This window comes from Macrosteles quadrilineatus, unplaced genomic scaffold (assembly GCF_028750875.1).
Source record: "Macrosteles quadrilineatus isolate MER2022 unplaced genomic scaffold, UCM_ALF_1.0 Scaffold_1__1_contigs__length_201487025, whole genome shotgun sequence".
In the NCBI taxonomy this organism is placed as follows: Eukaryota; Metazoa; Arthropoda; class Insecta; order Hemiptera; family Cicadellidae; genus Macrosteles; species Macrosteles quadrilineatus.
The window spans coordinates 95,895,733-95,916,076 of NW_026542594.1; the positions used below are offsets into that span (position 1 = coordinate 95,895,733).

At 37.8% G+C, this 20,344-nt stretch overlaps 1 protein-coding gene across 4 annotated transcripts in view; it reads left to right on the forward strand.

Annotated features, from left to right (window-relative positions):
• LOC128991085 (uncharacterized) overlaps window positions 1–20,344 on the forward strand; it is a 346,794-nt gene that overhangs the window by 104,134 nt on the left and 222,316 nt on the right. For 3 of the 4 annotated variants that reach the window (XM_054413851.1, XM_054413972.1, XM_054413932.1), the window contains exons 1-9: window positions 9,952–10,153; window positions 11,083–11,284; window positions 12,033–12,208; window positions 12,325–12,596; window positions 12,742–12,992; window positions 13,485–13,636; window positions 15,420–15,668; window positions 17,538–17,675; window positions 18,718–19,479. In XM_054413851.1, the coding sequence (XP_054269826.1) occupies window positions 10,081–10,153; window positions 11,083–11,284; window positions 12,033–12,208; window positions 12,325–12,596; window positions 12,742–12,992; window positions 13,485–13,636; window positions 15,420–15,668; window positions 17,538–17,675; window positions 18,718–19,479 (2,275 nt within the window). In that variant the 5' untranslated portion in view covers window positions 9,952–10,080. Of the gene's footprint in view, window positions 1–712; window positions 1,141–1,294; window positions 1,446–1,816; window positions 2,070–2,536; window positions 2,808–5,278; window positions 5,476–6,062; window positions 6,321–6,481; window positions 6,738–7,289; window positions 7,485–7,993; window positions 8,177–8,603; window positions 8,736–9,042; window positions 9,276–9,581; window positions 9,654–9,942; window positions 10,154–11,082; window positions 11,285–12,032; window positions 12,209–12,324; window positions 12,597–12,741; window positions 12,993–13,484; window positions 13,637–15,419; window positions 15,669–17,537; window positions 17,676–18,717; window positions 19,480–20,344 lie in introns of those variants that run through there. The other variant, XM_054414044.1, reaches the window with a different exon arrangement.

A 20,344-nucleotide genomic window follows, 5' to 3' on the forward strand; every position in this document is an offset into this window, starting at 1 on the left:
AGTTTCCATGAATTAGAATTAATTAGCTAGCCTATATACTTTAATATTTTAAACATACATGTATCACAGTTACATTGCCACATCTTTAGCAGTGGTGAAAAATCTCTAAAATTTCTGCGTTGACATTGCTGTGAAGTCTCTTAAACAATCGTTATTATTTTGCTGAATTTTTCTGCTATTTTTGGCTCTGTGTTGTTTATAGTTGCATTAACACGTTTGCTTCCGATCCCCACACATTTGCGACTCTGCAGTCATTGCCAAGGCCCGTGGTATACATTTTAATATTACACATTAACCGGGTGTCAATTGGTTAACAGTACATGCAGACCGCAGGCCAGTGATGCAGCAAAGTAAAAAACAGTTTTGCCAACTATCATATGACATCACTCACTAATCATCATAACTACAGATCATGTGACGCACACATGCAACAGACATCCCTTTAGACCACTGCAGAGAATTCAGGGCCTTCAAATAGACTGTTACGAAGATATACGGTAAGCTTTTTAATAACATTGGACACCGACGCAAATATGCGACGTCAGTCTATTTTAATGTAAAGCTGTAGCATACGTGCGACAGCAGTCTATGGGCAGAAACCAGCCGTCGCATATGTGAGTCACTGGTCCATATAAATAACAAATTTAGTACTATTGGGTTAGCGAACGTTTTAAAGAAAAAAACCTTTAACTGTTACTCTCTTCTTGTACAGGTGTGGTGCAGGTTTCAAAATGACATCCCGAGGCTGCCAAGATATCAATGAGTGCCAGCAGAAGCCCTGCCACAGGAGCGCTGTGTGCAACAACACGGTTGGCTCATTCAAGTGTTCGTGTAAGCCAGGGACTGTTGGAGACCCTTACCTCGCCCCTGGCTGTGTCAGTCCTGAAGAGTGTTTGTCAGACGGTGATTGTGCAGACTCCCTGTCCTGTGTGCAAGCCCATTGCACAGACCCTTGCACTCTCACACAGTGTGCACAGACAGCTGTTTGCTCAGTACAAAACCATCATGCTTTGTGTTCTTGTCCTCCTAGTCACATCGGCGATCCCACCAATATTAAAGTCGGCTGCTTCAAGGTTGAATGTGTGGAAGATAATGAATGCCCTCTGGAAAAGTATTGCGACCAAAATAACAGATGTTCAAGTAAGTAGATATATGATCCTTGTTATTTTTGGGTAGGCTACATGGTCTTAAATTTAAAAAACGTTTTTTTTTTATGAGATTGTTGAAATTTGTATATTTCAAGTATATTCAGATAAAAACTACTTTTAACTAACATCTGCTGTTGTTTTTACAGATCCTTGTGATCTGGTGGACTGTGGTAGAGGCAGCTGCCTAGTGAACCAACACAAAGGTGTCTGCGCTTGTAACGAAGGCTACCAGTATATTGATGGTACTTGTCAAGACATTGACGAATGTCTCAATAGCCCATGCCATGAGACCGCCATGTAAGTTATTAGTATCTCTAAAATAGTACCCAAATTTTAATTTTACTCAATTGGATATGACCCTAAACTTTTTTACTCTTAGAAATTTCAGCATTGCACAATCAGACATTCTTGACTGGCATACAGCATGTTACTGAGTAACAATGTTCATCTAACATCATACATGGTATTGGACATACAAACTTAAGCTTGGGGTTGTACGTTGACCTGTGATATCCAACAGAATATTTTCAATATTTTGATTCATTAGGCGTATTGTTTCACAATCTATAATGTTTGTATACATAAATTGTTTATACGCATTAGGCTTAGCTAATAAAAAAAAGTATTTGCCACTAATGTTTACCACTGTTGTTTGCATGTGGTGACAGATGTCGCAACGTGCCAGGGACGTTCCAATGTGCCTGTCAGGAAGGTCTGGTTGGTGACCCAGTGACTAGTGGCTGTCGCAAGCCGGGTGACTGTGTCTCAGACTCTGACTGCCCCTCCAGTGCGGCTTGCATCAACAGTAGGTGCCGCAATCCCTGCGACACTCCCACAGCGTGCGGTATCAACGCAGAGTGTATGTCTGTCAACCATAGTCCTCAGTGCCGCTGCCCCTCTCACACCAGAGGAGACGCCAAGGTGCATACAAACTAAAAGGCTATTGTATAAAAATATTTCTATTTAGAACTATTTCTAAAGTAGAACCCACTGATAGTTTTTGCAATAGGGTCTAAGGATGAAAGCAGACTGTCACTTTTGTAACCTAATGATCAAGCGGGAACATTTTTATTAACTTAATTTTCTTTTTTGTCAAATGATTTATACCGCTTTGCAGCCAAGCTATTTTGAGTAAATAGTTATTTAGCGAGTTGATTTTTCAAGAGAGTTGATTGCTCAAGAGAGTTGATTTCTAAATAAAATTGATTTCTTTAATTGCTGTTTTCTTTCTTTTTCAATTTTGAGCATTTGAAGTTACATAGGCCTAGTTTGTTTTAGAAATTTAGTATATTGGAAATTAAAAAACATGAAGAAAAAGTAAGTTACATATAATGGTTATGTAAGTTACATTAAGCCAGGTGCTTACTAAGTGAAATGTGTGTCACCAGGTGGAGTGTGTCAGAGTGGAGTGTGAGGAGAACTCAGATTGTCCCAAGGCTCATGTGTGTGTCTCCAACACGTGTCGTGACCCATGTCAAGTGCCGGGTATCTGTGGGCCACACGCAGAATGTAATGCAGGACCCGGGCAAGGGCAGACCACATGTACCTGTGCTCCGGGACACACCGGTGACCCGGACCTGGGATGTGTGCAGATACAGTACTGCGCCGGTGACAATCAGTGTCCATCAGGAACCAGCTGTAGCAACGGCGTGTGTCTGTGTGAGTTTACAACTAATATAGAAACCTAATTTCATTCCAGTATAGCTTTTGGTAGGTATTTCAGTTGTTTTTACAATTTAAATATGGTGGCCTAAACATTAGTGCATTATATGTTTGGAGAAGGGAAATAAAACAGATCCCTTCAGTTGAGTTCTGCATTCCTTTGCAAGAAACCAACTAAAAAAACAAATGTCAGCCATAGGCACTCTAAGATGCCTGTTGTAAGCAAACAATGAAAGGAAATCATTCAAGAAAACGCTATATCACATTGAACTTCTACTCATTTATTAGAAAATTATTTAAATCTAGTGCACCTGTTGCTCGAATTCGAGCAGTTACCAACTATTACAGGTGTTATTTCAAAACAAATAACAGTCATAATTTAGGATGACTTAAAAAAGTCAACTGAAAGATAATGTAATCAATCACTCCACTCCAGTTATCGAAACTGAAAACGAAATCACTCTGAAAACCAACGATCTTGTGTGTATCATGTGTTTACCATTAACAGCTGTAATTAATACAAATTATCCGTCTGTTTAAATAAACAAAATATTTTCTTCATAAGAAATATATTGGGATTTTGATGGCCTGAGGGGCAAAGCCCGAGGACTTTTATTACAGAAATTGGCAAAAGGGGGTCTACACAAAAAATACTTAATTTTGAAACATCGTTTGTAAAAATCCGTCCATTATTAGTGGAGGAGTAGTGTTTCGTAGAAATCGCCTTCACGTATTATATATAAGGATGTTGATGAGCTTTGTGAATTTAAACCCTATTTGTTCTAACCATGAAAGATTTTCTACTCATTCCTATCTGAACAATTTTTTTATACCATTTATTTAAAAACAAATTCTATTTTGATCAGTAGAATCTAATGGTCTATACTTTCTGTTTCATATGTTTATTGAGTTTTTAAGCTGCGTTGTCCAAGGCGCGTCTGTTGCGTCTGACGCAGAGCGATGATCGCCGAGCGATGATCGCTGAGCGTCGATCGCTTAGAGGCCCGTTGTCCAAGAACGCGTCTATTCATTTCAACAGTTGGTTGCTGACTGTGTTAAAATTTATTTTGCTCTCACTATTAGCGTTAAGAGCCAAGTGTTGAAGGTCCTATTCATCAAAGAGATAGAAAACGAGGAAATACTGGACCTTAAGTGAACCTCGATTGTGTACCCACAATGTTTTCAAAAAGAGAAGTGAGGAAGGATATTTTATAATACTTATCAAAAACCACTGTAATGCAGACAAGAGTCTGTTAAGTGATTTTTTTTTACTTTTAATGGAAACAGTTTAAGTTCCGTTAAATCCTTGAAAGTTTAAGTTGTAATAATGTAATTTAATACTAATTTATTATTATTTTGAAATTTTTCTTTACTTAAATACAGATATCTCCTATTCTAAATAACTCCCAATATGTAATCCATAGCTAAAATAAAAGTCAATACTTTGGTGAATTATTTTAGACTTTAACTTTAATTTAATTTTGATTTAATTTTGTGTTTTTGTTCGTAGCGGGTCTCTAACTCGTCTGATTTTAATTATCAATAACTCAAATGGAAGCCCTTACATTACTGAATATTTTAATGTTGAAACGAACTGCAAGCGTTAATAAGAACTGGAGATATTTAAAAAAATAATAAAAGTACGAAACGTCTATTAAGAAATGTATGGGGGAGAGTTTTCGTTTGAATATCTTTAAAACAAAACAAAATAAAAACGGATTCCCGCATTGAAATTAGCATGAAAATCTAGTTTTGTAAATGACGTGTCACAAAACTATCATTACATAAAAACAATATGTATATCCAATATGGCGGATCCAAGATGGCGGCCATAAACGTGTTTCCTATCGAAATGAAGTACTAACCACCCAATAAATACTGGTGGTGATCTTAAGTCAATATCTCGAAAATGTGCATAACAAATGTATGTGGAATCATTTTTTATTATTTTTCCAATGTTGGGAAAAGCCACCATTTTTTATAATGATTTTAGGGGGTTTCCCATGGACCGATTTTTGGCAACCTTTAGTATATCACTCAGCATAGACTCAACATTACAAAATAAAATCCTAAAACATTATCTTGCAATCTTTTTAGGTCATATTCTATATTTCTTTGACTATAGCCATTACATTAAGATACTGTGTATTATGGAGTATACGGGAGAACACAGAAACAACAACGCAATAGACGCAATAGACGCTGGCCGTCAGCGATCCCGTCTGCTCCCGGAGCAGTGCCCCGCGTCAGACGCTCAGCGTCTCAAGCGTCAGACGCTAGAGACGCTCCCTTGGACAACGGGCCCATTGAAATCAATGCTTAGCAGTCACTGAGCGTCCATCGCTAGCGTCTATTAGTCAGCGTCAGACGCAACAGACGCGTTCTTGGACAACGGGCCTTTAGTTGGGAATGAATTGTCACTTTTTCCCAGTCTGCAATGCTACAGGCTTACCTCAGTTTGATTACAGCACTGTGTACAACTACCAGAGAATGTGTGGGTGACCAGATGTGCATAGAAGGAGTGTGCCAGCCGACATGTAAGAGCAACAACACCTGTCCTGACCTGCAGTATTGCCTCAATGGTATCTGTGTGCAAGAAGTACGATGTCGTAGCAACACAGACTGTGATCTCAGAGACGCTTGTCAACAAAACACTGTCGGACAGGTAATAGGTCATCAAATAATAATATTACACTAAATACAGTTTTATTGGACGCCAAGACATTAACTAGGCTCAGACTGGTATTCAAAAAAATCCCGAGACTTAAAAATACCCTTGCCGCAGCAAACCTGCAGATTAAGCGAATTTCCATTTACCTGGCTGGATTTCTACTAAAATATTCCCTGAAAATTGTCAGATTTATTTCCTATTTAAATAACATTAATTTTAATGAGTACCTAGGTTTGCTGCTACAAGGAAGGTGTGTTTTTTATTGAAATGTTGATAGCTTAGTATGAAAAAGTAAATCGGTTCCGGGTCTAGGGTTAGGTCTTACCATGAGACCTACGGTAATAGCTTATTCCCTATATGGGAAATTCGCTAAAAGACTAAGAAAATGATATAGAAATACAAAAAATTGTTTTATTGGAAATGCATAATCATACTTTCAACCACCCAGTTGTAGGCCAGCTTGTTCAGATGGTTTAAAAGATGCACTTTGAAATAAAGATATGTGCCTAACTACTGCAGATGTGAAAATAATACTGCAAATAATAGTAATACATTACTGGTTATTGTTGTTGTCCACTCAGGCGGAGTGCAAGTCCGTATGTGACGGAGCTCCATGTGGTCGAAATGCTGAGTGTACAGCAGTCAACCACCAGCCTAAGTGCACCTGCAAGCCAGGCTACCACGGCAACGCTCAGCTCGGCTGTCAGCGCATCGAGTGTCGCACAAACAATGACTGTTCCAATGACAAACTCTGTGAGGACTACATGTGCAAGATATCCTGTCTGGCTCACAACCCTTGTGGCCAGTACTCACTGTGCTCAGCGGAGAATCATAAACAGGTTAGGTCTAGGATTACTAATAGAATTAGTGAGTCCGATGTGTTTGAAGATAATTTAAACCAAACTCAAACCTTCTACTAGTTTGCAAGTAGTACTTAGCTTTTGACTTATTATATTAAATGCCATTACATTTTTATGACTATATTATTTGAATGTGTCAGGTGTGCTACTGCCAGCCTGGATACACTGGGGACCCTCAGCTAGGATGTACTTTGGTAGATTTCTGCTCCTCCTCACCATGTGGGCCAGGTGCTCACTGTGACAACTCACGAGGCTCGTACAAGTGTCTGTGCCCCCTGGGTACTGTAGGTGACCCGTACAAGGACGGCTGTAAACCTCCAGCTGAGTGTGACACTGACCAGGACTGTCCTCCCACTACCTCCTGTGTCCAGGACAATGGTGTGCCTAAGTGTAAAGGTCAGTACAAATTAAGTAGAATTTGTTTTTGTTACAACTTTGAAAATGTAAAGAATAAATTTTAATACAAAAATAAAGAATAAAGGGTACTCATAAAGGGTATTGTTTTGTATATATATATATATGCTTTAACAAGTAATTGATTGGAAAAGTAGAAAAGGTCTCATTGAGTATTAAATCATATGAATTTTTTTATTAAATCTTATTTACAAGACCATGCAGCTATTAAGTTATCATTAAGTGAATGAATCTATTTTCTATTACAGTATCAGATGATGGTAAAATGTTATGTCTGTTATAATATCTTGGAAAATTTTAATGGTCTGAGAACTCCCTATAGTGGGAAATGGATTTTTTAAAAAGCTGCTTCTAGGTAAGGTTTTGACATACCTGTAAGGAGCCTGTGCTTCTAATTTCATCGTCATCCCCATCAAACTTTAGGCTACATTAGCTACGGTACTGAGAAATCATGTGTACAAAAATGCCTTTACACTTTCATATACAGTAACAGAATAATTCATAAAATAACATGTTCCTTTGTTGTTGGTTCAGATGTGTGTGAGGGTGTGACATGTGGACCTCACGCAGACTGTGTAGCCAATGATCACACAAGCTCATGTCAGTGTGCGGCTGGATACCAAGGCGATGCTGGTGACTATAACATAGGCTGTCAACCAACACCAGTGCACTGTGACACCAGTAGTCAATGTCCTCAGAACACCTACTGCTACCACCAGACATGCAGACGTAAGTATCAAATCTGAAATTTAGTCAACTCATTTAGTGAATAAACAAGTCATTATCTTGGTCTGTACTACACTCCTGATAATCAATATTTAAGCAAGGTAAAACTTTTTATAGCAGAACCGCAGAATGGCTCAGATTAAAAAATCAGGTTTGATATACATAGATATACTTTACATCTGAATCTTACCAAATGGTGATACATACTCCTTTTAGGGTCAATTTAAGGGGTTTTCAACCTGTCAACCCTCTACTTGTTTAGGGCTGATAATATTTATATTCATATTTTATTTTTTACTATCTGCACTTTTACTGCACATTTATATATCTGTTATATATAAAATAAAATAACTGATATAATATTATAGTAGTATGAAATACATTAATTATAAATCAAACCCCTTTTAATTGGCTACAGTCTGATAGCATTTGTTGGTAAAATATTGAATAAACAAAAGGATAGATAAGGTATGTAGCTGCAGAGACTATAATGAGCCTCCCAACTGTTGCAGCTTGGTGCCAGTCAGACAGTGAGTGTGGCTTGACAGAGCAATGTGTACAAGGCCAGTGTGTCAACCCTTGTGAGAGTCGAGGAATTTGTGGCGTCAATGCTGAGTGTCGTATCTACAATCATGTCAAGCAGTGTAGTTGTCCTCCTGGCTTTACAGGCAATCATTCTGTGGAATGTGTCAGAAGTAAGTTTATTTTGGTGCTGTGTTTATTGACTAACAAGAATCTGACTGGTATATATCTCTTTGGATTATTCATATTTATTTAGTTTCTATTATTTGCATCTAGATACAGGTAAAACTCAACGGTTAAATTTTTAGTCAAAACTACAAATGAATGAACTATTTTTGTATTTTGTATGTAGGCTAATCATATAGTTCCAATAAAGTTAATTAAATTTAATTACAATTATTGTACTGTGAATAATTAGATACATTATGGATACATTAATCTCGTAATGGATAAAATTACTTAATTAGATACATTTAATCTGTTTTAGTTCCAATCTCTTGTTCGTCCACTGCTGATTGTCCCGAAGACAGCCACTGTGAGAACAGCATGTGTCGCCCTGTGTGTCAGGCTGATAATGATTTTGCATTTAATCTGTTTTAGTTCCAATCTCTTGTTCGTCCACTGCTGATTGTCCCGAAGACAGCCACTGTGAGAACAGCATGTGTCGTCCTGTGTGTCAGGCTGATAATGATTGTGCATTTAATGAAAAATGTCTCCAAGGAAGCTGCATATGTAAGTTTTAAAACTTAATTCTCAAAACGATATTAAAATATTGTAAAAAGTATAATATACAATCTAGTTTTATTATCTGAGCAATTCAAATTGTCAATAGTTTTTATTTACAACATACAAAGCCCTCACTAGTTTTTAGTACTATAAATACTGATTTAGTGACATTATTGTATTTTCACACAGAGCTATAAATCTTGTAGTTTTCACGTCGTGAGATTTTACGTTAATTAATATGATTTTGATTATATGTTCTCAAACTCCTGTAGTTAGCGAGACCGCTGTAGTCACAATGTGATACTTTTTTCAGTGACCTGTAGAGTTGACCATGATTGTTTCCTGGGCCACATCTGTCTCCACAACATGTGCATCTTCGGTTGCCACTCTGATGAAGATTGTTCAGCCAGTGAGACCTGTAGGGACAACAGGTGTACCAACCCTTGTGCCTTCAACCCTTGTGGACCCAACTCTGTGTGTGCCATCACCAACCATAGGGCTACCTGCTCCTGTCGTCAGGGGCTTGTACCCAATCCTTCTGCTCAGGTAAAATTCTACAATCTACAAGATTTTTCTATGAAAAGTAAATATATTTAATCAATATTACCAAAATTGTTGGTAAAGCTCACTGTGACAATTCATTTATTTTATTCACTCTTTATAATTAGTTTACCGTATTACAATTTATACGCATCTTGAACTTGGAATGTAATATGTTCATTGATCAGTGACCTTTTTCAAGAGTACTAGTAGGTAAATATTCAGTATTTTGTGTATGTCTACTTAAAGATTAGTAGTATCCCAAGTATGTCAATAAAAAAATTAAAACTCATTTAGCAAATTTGACCTCAGGTCGCTTGTGTCAGAGCTCCAGCACCTCCTTGTTCAGAGAATCGTGACTGCGGAGACGGATACTGGTGCCAGGTAAATACCCTAGACACTTTTAAAAATTACAAGTTAATAGTTAAGTGAGTATATGTAGATGCTTAAGTTCCTAAAAAAACCTTTACCACTCTTTACCTATGTGAGTTATATCAGTTACCACTCACTATCTATGTGAGTTATATCAGTTACCACTCACTATCTATGTGAGTTACATCAGTGTCAACTCACTATCTATGTGAGTTATATCAGTTACCACTCACTATCTATGTTAGCTATACCACTTACCACTCTCTATCCGTGTGAGTTGACCGTCTATGTGATGTGGCAGGATGCAGTGTGTCGTCCAGTCTGTTCCTCTGCTGTCAACTGTCTGAGCCACGAGCAGTGTGACACAGTCACAGGCGTGTGTAAGCCTCTATGTCGCAAAGATGACGACTGTCGTAGTGGAGAGGTCTGTGAGAACCTCATGTGTGCAGTCGGATGTCGCAGCGACAACAGCTGCCCTCTGGACAAAGCTTGTGTCAACAGCAAATGTATAGGTCAGTTCAATTTACTCATTCTAACGTAATATCATGCCCTGATATAAACAAAACTCTTTTAGATATAGGCCTACTCTTTAATCAACGATGTTAGTGTTACAATTAATTATTCAAATAATATTTTTGTGGATATTACATAATGCTTTAGATTTTATAGTCTTTAAAAATACAATAGTATATGATAGTTATTGTGCAAGGCTTGTCGAACGCAAAATTCATGTGAGTACTGTAAACACCCTCCTGGATGAGTTGGGTACTTTCCACATCACTCAGCAATAAATATACAGGGCAAGTAAAACATAACATACCATCAAAACAATGTGGCTTTTTTGAGAGCCTACTGAAGAACTATTACCTTTTTGTAAGAGTAATAATTTTAGGACTACGGAGAAAAAAAAACTAAAATAAAAATTCCCAGGTCTAACAGCATATACCAACATTATACTAACAGCATAAAGAGTAGGCTAACACTAGTTACCATATAGCCAATTAATAAAGAAAAATAATGTTGAGGTATACTTTATAGGCCTGCTGTACCACCCTCCATTATTCAAAAGAAACTGATTCAAATCCTGCCAAACACCGATGGCTTTTAACTTTGTGATAATGACATGATCCACTGATTTAAAGCCAACCTTAATCTGTAGAAAACCACCCATATAGAAAACATGAAATAAACAGATTAGGTCTTACAGGAAGAAAGATATTTCTTCATACTGAAGATACCTCACCTAAAAGCTACACGATAATGTTATTACTTTTAGAGTTAATTAATATCTTGTTGCGGTTTCTTTGTTCTACTATTTTCAACCATGGTTAAACCATCTAACTGGCTAAACCAATATATTTTTCTGTTGGCTATAACATGTTAAGGTATTTTGTAAATGTTTAGCACCTGATGATTCTAATTTGTTTGATGTTTATGCTAGATTTATGTGCTTCACCTACTGCGTGTGGAACCAATGCTGCTTGTATCATGCATAACCACCAGAAGCAATGCACTTGTCCTCCGCCACTGTTGGGCAACGCAGACGTAGGCTGTCATCACATGATCTCTCCCTGCGTGGACAACCAAGACTGTGAGGCTACTCAGTCCTGTTATGCACTTACATGCACCTCACGCTGCCAAACGTGAGTTACCAACAATGCTAGACACTTTATCAGTCTATATTACCCGAAAAACTTCTACATGGTCAATATACTAATGAAGTAGATATCCCATCTATACGCACCAACCATGGCCAATTTCTTTATTAAAAAAGAACATAGTTCTGTGAGCCAGTCACAGATTGTGCTAGTGTCTTAAATTATATTTTCTATTTTATTCTATGTCACTGAGATAGTTGATGTGACATAAAAGGTGCAATAGATTTCAATAAGTTGTCCTATTAGATTGTAACGTCTGCATGTTTGACTGAAATCAGTCATTTACATCAGCACAATCTAATAGGACACACACATCACACAATCTGGTGATTTTCAATTTGATGTTACGAAAAACTGTATTTGTTAGAAGAACATGGTATTTATATGTAAGGAAGAATATGTTATTTCACCAGCAGAAAACTATGTGGCTCAACTAATTGTATTTTTTTGTGTGCAAATTTGACTTGTACTAAAAGTAAAATACTTGAACAGTACTTGAGTATTCACTAAACCCTAGGTGTCCTCTGGGCACTCTGACTTGCTCAAATGACCCTATTCGCAAACATTGGTGGCCTATTTATTAGCCATATTTGCTACTAAGTTCAAAACAAATAAATAGCCGGTAAAATCTAACCACGCATAACCAACCTAACTTGACTAATTATTACGGAAGGGAATGTCAAACAACATGTAGTTTGTTATCTACTTTATCATTATAACCTTTTGTTGGCAGGGACTTCAACTGTCTGTCAGATGAGCGCTGTGTGCAGGGAGTGTGTGTGAGGGTCTGCAACTCTGACGCCAAGTGTGGCAACCACCAGATATGTGAGGGAAGACTGTGCGTGCCAGGGTGTCGCAGTGACAACGCTTGTCCTGACACTCAAGCCTGCATCAACAAGCAGTGCAGAGGTAACAAAACTGCTACCTTTACAACATGAACATAATCTCATTTTTGATACATTGATTGTTGCTGATTTATCACAGCATCTCAATTTTATATTGATATATTGCAACTCATTATACAGATCCATGCGACGGTGCCACAACTTGTGGGTCATGCGCTTTGTGCCGAGTGGTCAACCATGGAGTACAGTGTAGCTGCCCGACCGGTACCATCGGCAACCCTCAGATCACATGTGTCAAGCGACCCAGTCGCTGCGACGGCAACTGTGCCTGTGATGAGGCCACAGGCTTCTGTAGGGTGGCCTGTACGGCTAATCGAGACTGTTCTTGTGGTGAAGTTTGCACCAGTGGTGTATGTAGTATGAAGTGCTCCACCAGCATTGCATGCCCGCAGGTAAAGTTATTCTTCAACATGTGTTTATTTCAATTAATTAAATCACTACACCTTATTTCTTCTATTTGACCATTATCTTTAAACCTACATTAAATTTGAAATGTACAAGTAAGTATAAGGTCCTTGATGATTGGTAACATTTCAGGGTTTCATCTGTGAAGACGGAGCGTGTCAGAGTGGTTGCCGCATGGCCAGTGACTGTCCAATGTCCAAGGCATGTTTCTCTGGCCGCTGTGAAGACCCTTGCAACTCTACCAACCCTCCTTGTGGTACCAACGCGTTGTGTCGTGTATCCGAACATCGACCTGTTTGTTTGTGTCCAGAAGGCTTTCAGGGAGAGCCCAGTCGTTCTTGTATCAAAGCTCTTTGCACCTCTAATGATGATTGTGAACCAAGGTAGGTGTAAAACTTTTACTTAGTCATGGTGGTGAAAATACTAGTAAACTGAAAATAATATTAAACAGTTATAGTTGTTTACGTAAAGATCACGTAAAGATTTTCTTTAAGACACTAGTAGAAAATATACTTTACCTACGACCATTTTTAATTACTAACAATCCCTACTCATAACGTCTAAGAGAAGTTATGTTTTCGCTTATAACCTCTCATTGCTACTGATTGTGATGCAACGACTCATTGTCCCAACCACTCACTCATTGTATAAAATATTAAATTGGCCTTAACAGCTGATAAGTTGACGTCCTAAGCATTACAATTTTACTTATTTCTCTCCATCCTTCAACTCTAAGAACTGAATTAAAAAGGCTAGTTTGAAAAACGGTCATAGGCAAAATATATTTCACAGCAATTTAGCCATTGTTTACAATACCATCTTTAAATTACCAAATATTGTTGAACTCTTGTAGTTAGACTCTTGTTACATTGCAGCCAACACTGTGGACCAGACGGTGCCTGTCGTAACCCGTGTCTGGAGGCTGGAGTGTGTGGAGCCAACGCTCAGTGTAAAGTGCTGGCCAAGCGACCCCACTGCTCATGTCCTCCAGGATTTGTAGGCAACCCGCAGGTCGAGTGCAAACAAGGTAAATATCATTGCACGATGCACATGTCACTGTGACATACAGTGTAAAAGTTCTATGACAGAAATAAAAATCGGGATGAATCTCCATGACGACAAAACACTAGTTGTTCAAAATTTAAATCTGTACTTAGAGTGGTGCAGGGAAGTATCCCTAATTTTTATTTTTAAGGTTAGTTGAAAGACAGCCAAAAATGTTGGAACTAAACTTTTTATTGGGATCAAAAGGTTACATCTGGGAGTCTTAATATAAATGTATTATTATGTTTTAAATTTTTTTTTAATGGTGTCCCTCCCTGTTGATATACTGCTGTAGCCTGGCTCTGAAGTTCATGGTAACGCTATGAAGCATTTGTTATAGAGTGGTGTGGCCAGATTCAAGGTGAATTGCATCCCTCAAGGCATCTAGGGTCCTCTCGTGAACTACCATCACTCCAATAACCCATATTCTGCTTATTTACCAAATATGGAAGAGTGCCTCTTCACTAAAAAAACAATTATGAGGCAGGTCTGCAATTAAGGTTTCACATACCTGAATTCGTTGTTGCCAGTCCCAGTGTGTGAGCTCATGAGCAACTAGCATCTTGTATGATGGTGGATGTGTAGGTTCCTCATGGAGAATATGGCGCACAGTATGATTAGACAAGGCCAGTGCAGATGCATGCTTAACACGTTCGCTGCTGCCCATCAAATGGCAGGCGTAGCTCCAGTGCGGCACAGCCCGCAGCGTCGAACAAACCCGATTGCCGGGCTATTGGCTTTCATATTTCGGTATGACGAATATCAAATAACGTGTGGTGATGTCCTGTTTCATGACAAGAGTCCACGTAGTTTGCTAAACACCCACAGTAGATGCCATTATTTTACAATAAAACAAAATTAATATAGCACAAAATTACAGTTAACAAACGCAATGAGTGAGTCAAAATCCACCAGGTATAGTTTCGGAACGAGTAACGATGATTACAAATGGATTGCACCACAAAACTGCCACTGTCATACACGAATCACGGACAAAAATACTCCGACCTACACCGGAGTGCGGCTGCACTCAAACGGAATAAGTTTGGCGGGTGCACATTACCGCCCGCGAACGTGTTAAGAGCAGAACATTGAGGAGAATGCAAAATTGATCCCCTTATAAGGTCAATGTTTTCTGGAGCTAGAAAGGTTCTGTAATCCCCAACTCTCATTTGTAATACAATCACATTCACAGAAATCCTATACCCACAACATAATGGATTTGCGATTTGGAACAGCTTTGCAGCAGATGATCCAATAACGAGTTCGCAGTGCAAGTGCACAGCAGCAATAGACGGATATTTTGAAAAATATGTCTTGACTGCAAAAGCACATTGCTAACTTGACCATCCCATGTCTACTTCTGATCTTGATCCCAAATCCCAAAAGCAACAGCATCATTTGAGCCTACCCCTACTCGTCCAGAACATCATCACTACTCACACTGTCATCTTAAAAGTACGGATATTTCCATGTTCCTCCCTTTATATAAAGGCTGTCCACGAACTACTGTAGCAGCAAAACCTAGGTAGTTTTTAAACCAAATTAGTAATTAATTAAATGGGAATAAATTAGAAACAAAAATGTAATTAGACTAATGGAAATTCACCAAGCCTGCAGGTTTGCTGCTGTGAGGTATTCTTAACAAAAGATTGATGTGCACCAGTATTTTAGCATTAGTAAATACAGCATTGTTCAACATTTAGGAGTACATCACATGTACCGATTGTTTAAAATGGAAATGATTGACTATTGATTGCCAACAGGAGGTGAGAGTTGTGCTAGGAGCCCTTGTGGAGAGAACACTCAGTGCCGTAACATTGTCGGAGGAGTAGAGTGTTCGTGTCTCCCTGGATGTACTGGTGACCCACACCAAGGCTGTGCGTGTCATCGCACTAGTGGAACGACATGTCAGGACTTGCGATGTGGCATCAATGCCGCGTGCAGACTTCAAGACAACCTGCCTACCTGCTACTGCCCTACCAAGTACCCCCTCGGCGATCCTCTCACCCAATGTGAGTATACAACACAGCGAGACTGTATATGATTCTGAATCTTATAATTTAACCAACATCTCATTAACTTGTTCATTCTCCAATTAATGTATCAATAGTAAATACAGTAATCTGGGGGTATCGCAAGATTTTTAAAATAACTTCTATAACCATATACAGCCCTACTGTAATTATTTAAAAATCAAGTAACAAGATATGTTATAAAATATAACCCTATACCAGAAAACTACCCCAATAAAAATTACATTAATTTAATATATGAAACTTAATAACCACCAATTACAACTTTTGAGACTTTTTATTCCTAATGAGAAACTATCATGCTAAATTGTTTTTGTTTTTACTTGATAAGTCATACATATATGCTTACAATTGTTGCATTCCTGCATTGTTTTAAAATTCTAATAACTCATTTCAATGACTGGTTCAAAGTTTAAATTGAGTTTCAAAATTGTGTTATTTTAAATAGCTTGATAGTAAATTTCAAAATAGGGCTAGTGTTGGCTATGTATTTTCATGAGTGAAAATGTTCATAAACTTTACATTGCAAGCTTAGCCATATAAAAACACCTCCAATTAGCAAATGGATGGATTAGTCCAGGAGTAGTCACATCATGGTGTATTTCCGGGTGTTTACCCACAAATTGCGGGGTTTGGTTTTTATGACGTCGTAAATCCAAGATGACCGCCATGTGTGACATGTATTCATTAAATTAATAATAACTCTTTCCAGAGTAAAATAATCGGATTTTAGTTTACACCATTGAATTAAGCTAAAAAAATAAATAAATAAAAAAACAAATGATTGGTGTTTTGAATCATTGCTCTATGACCATTGGTTACCGAGATATTGAAGGCGGAAAACACACAACATTGTCCCCATGTTATCATTATGGGGAAAAAATAAAATTGTATATCTAGCTTATCACTCTGCATATCTTAATAATATTTGGTATGTGGCTTCATTTAGTAGAGATCTACTTGATTATGGACTAAAATCCCCCATTTTGACATTTTCGTGGCAGCAAACCTGCATACTAACTTCCTATGTTACTCTTATGGTCAATATTTTTGCATGCTTGTTCATGAACATACTTTGAGAAATGATGATGTGGGGCTCCATTTTAATTATTTATTGAAGCATTTGCAATTAGTTGAGTATGCAGGTTTGCTGCCACGGAAATGTAAAAATGGGGGATTTTAGGCCATAATGAAGTACATCTCTACTAAATGAAGCCACATACCAATTATTATTCAGATATGCTGGTTATGAGGTTAATATAACCATAATTAATAACAAATAAAACCAAATTTAATTTCTCATATTTTACTTGACATTATTTTGCAACATACCTATTTTGTCATTTGTAACTGTAAGTGAGGAAGGATTAATTATTAGTTCATTAGATATTTCTTTGGGAAACGTTGTACTTAAATACATGTTGCACATCTTGTCTTTAAAAGTTCTTTTTCATTAAATTAGTTGATAGTTGGAAATCAATGATCATTCCCAGCTGTTCCTGATCATTGGGCTTTAAATAAATGATCCTGGCTAATGAAACAGCTGATCTTAGTCAGTAACAAAGCTACACAGACCATCTCACACCATTCTACACTCACCCTTCATTTATATTTGGGTTAAAATACGCACATAAGTGGTGTCCCCATCTTAATGATTGATAATAAATAATTGATAATGTAGACCTAAAACCTAAGTCAACATCAGAATAACGTCATCACAGCTGTTCTATAGCTTTGTTTATTTGAACATGTCGAATCTAATTTTGTCACTTGAGGGATGACTGTATAACTTTTTTTTGTATCTGATTCATTTGCCAGAATAAACTTAAAACTTTTATTTTTCCTCAGGTTCTGCACCGATTTTGCCCAAAGACTGTCGCACTCGAGGATGTGGCCAGTACGCCGAGTGTGTTGCCGCTGGTGACAGTTTTGTTTGTCAGTGTCCGAGTGGCATGGTTGGTAACCCAGAAATTGAGTGTAATCCAGGTAAGTCAATCACCATTGGTTTGCTGCTAAGATCAGAGGGTGCTATAGAAGCGCAAGTACTGATTACCTCACTACTAATTCTTCCAAATTTTCATAACCAAGTTTATTAATCTGTTTTAGTGACAACTTAAGAGAACAATAACAATTTTTCAATACAATTATAGCAACCTAAATTTGTTAACAACAAAACATTCGGTCCGAGGTGATGTGTCAAATAATTGCTTGATCAAACTTAAGAAATCAAAGTGGATTAGGGTCAGTTAAATCCGCAATATTTATCAGAGCATTCTTGTTGTTTGATTACGTAGTGATGTATCCGTATTTGTGTTTGTAAAAAGCATGCTTAGGCCTAAATTACACTGTAAAATATTGCTGTATTTAACACTGATGTGGGCTCTTGTATATATTGTACATGACATATTCATAGCCTTGTTGCTTCAACATGTGGAATGTCATACAGTCCCAATCTGCCTTGAAGGGAAAGTCGGGTAACTCACACCGCCCTAACGTCATTATTTATCTTTTTGTGGGACAGACAAGATGAAACGTTATTTTTTTTATCGTCTAAAGCTAGGTGTTAATGTCTAAGTTTTATAACTACTAAATTAATTAATTTGACTATACACTGTTGTTTTAGACAAAACTGCCTATTACTTTATAAATTTACCTTTTTCTCAATTTCATACATTTAAAAATGTTATATTTCTTTCTCTAAGACTTTAAAACTGTATCCAAAGAGCCCCTTTGGTGTGAACCTTAAAATTTTCATTGTTACTCTTTATTTCATAGTTAAACTTTAAGATCTAAAAAGTCAGATTGGGAACTGTGAAAGGGAACATTCTCACAATTATACCCTTTCCTTTGTGTAATCAATTGGGCCTGTCACTATCTGAGTGGTATTCACTATTTTGATGTACAGCTTCTTCTAAAACTCTATCTGGAGCATGATTGTGAGAAATATTTCACTTTCACAGTTCTTCCAATCACTGTTCTCTCTATCATACCCTTGTATATTTTACCCTGTGCACTGTTTGCACCCCAGAGAGTGTTTGCGTCGCAGACTCAGACTGCCCCAATGAGAAGGCTTGCATCAATAGACAGTGCCTGGACGTGTGTAGTGTGAGGGGGGTGTGTGGGGACAATGCCCTGTGTCAGCCAGTAGAACACAAGCCGAGATGTACGTGCCCCGAATGTCACACCGGGTCACCAGATATTTCCTGCCAACTAGATCCCAAGTGTGATGCCAGAGTGACTGTCCCAATACCGTGTTCATCTGATTCAGACTGTCCCTCCACTATGGCCTGCTTCTCTGGCAACTGCAGAAATCCTTGCTTCATGGCAGCTCTAAAGTGTGATATCAACAAGAAATGTGAAGTCAGACTTCATAAACCGATGTGTGTTTGTAAGTACGGATTCTCTGTCAGTGAAACGGGTGAACTCAGTTGTGCTCCTGACATTTTAGAATGCAGCTTCGATGATCAGTGCGCTTCAAATCTAGCTTGTATCAAGAGGAAATGTGTGAGCCCTTGTACGTCCCAGTCTTGTCCTGTAGAGAAGACTTGTGAAGTGGTCAACCATAGGCCTGTGTGTCTGTGCACCAAAGACTGCAACCCCATACTGTCCATCTGCCTCAGGGACAACGGCTGCCCCCCACAACACACTTGTTCCAATTTCCGATGTGTCGACCCCTGCTTGAACATTACCTGCCCACAAGATGCCCCTTGTTTTGTTGAAGATCACAAGCCTGTCTGCAAGTTCTGTCCGTCCGGATTTACTTCAGATCCAAAATATGGATGTTTGAAAGGTAAACGCTCCCAACCGTCAAATTTTAATTGATGAATTATAAAGTTGTCATCACCCCCTCAACAGAAATAATACAGTATTACAACAGGTTTTCTAAACATTTTATAAAATGCCGGCTGCAAAACAGTGCACCAAAATCTCTTTTTATCTTGTGGAAAACTTAATTCTTGTCTATTACTTCATTGTCTGTCTCACTTCTAAAACTTCTCTATTACCTTACCAATGTAAATAGTTTTTTTTATTAACAGTTAAGATAATTGTGTAACAATACAGAGAATCAAATGCATGTTTTTTTTTTACTACTGTATATCCTTAATTTAACAATACAAATTTACTACATTTTGTGTGGTTTTCATTCACAAACATATTTTTTTACATAGAAACAAACAGCATGTATTCACTGCAAATCTACCAATTAAAATACATACATGTATTTCATTTAGTGGTTAATTGAACCAAGAGTACAGTAAATAATCTAAAAAAAAAATTGTTTATGTTATTTTGTAAAAAAAGATTTTCCATGCAGTTGACTCTCATATTAATGTGTATATATTGTGGTGTTATCATCAGCATTTAACAAGTCATCTTGATCTCACTGTCATTTTCATCCGTCATCTCTAGTAGCTAGTATTGTAAATATTTGTTTTGCTATTTGTATATATTATGTTTGTATATACATGATTTCACAGAAACTAAAGTGGTCTGCACTGAGGATAAGGAGTGCACTGAAACACAAGCCTGCATTGGCGGCGTATGCAAGCACCAATGCACCAACAAAACCTGCGGTCTTAATGCTAAGTGTGAAACACAAGCAAACACTACAATATGCTTTTGTCCTCCCCTTTATACTGGAAACCCCTATAGTA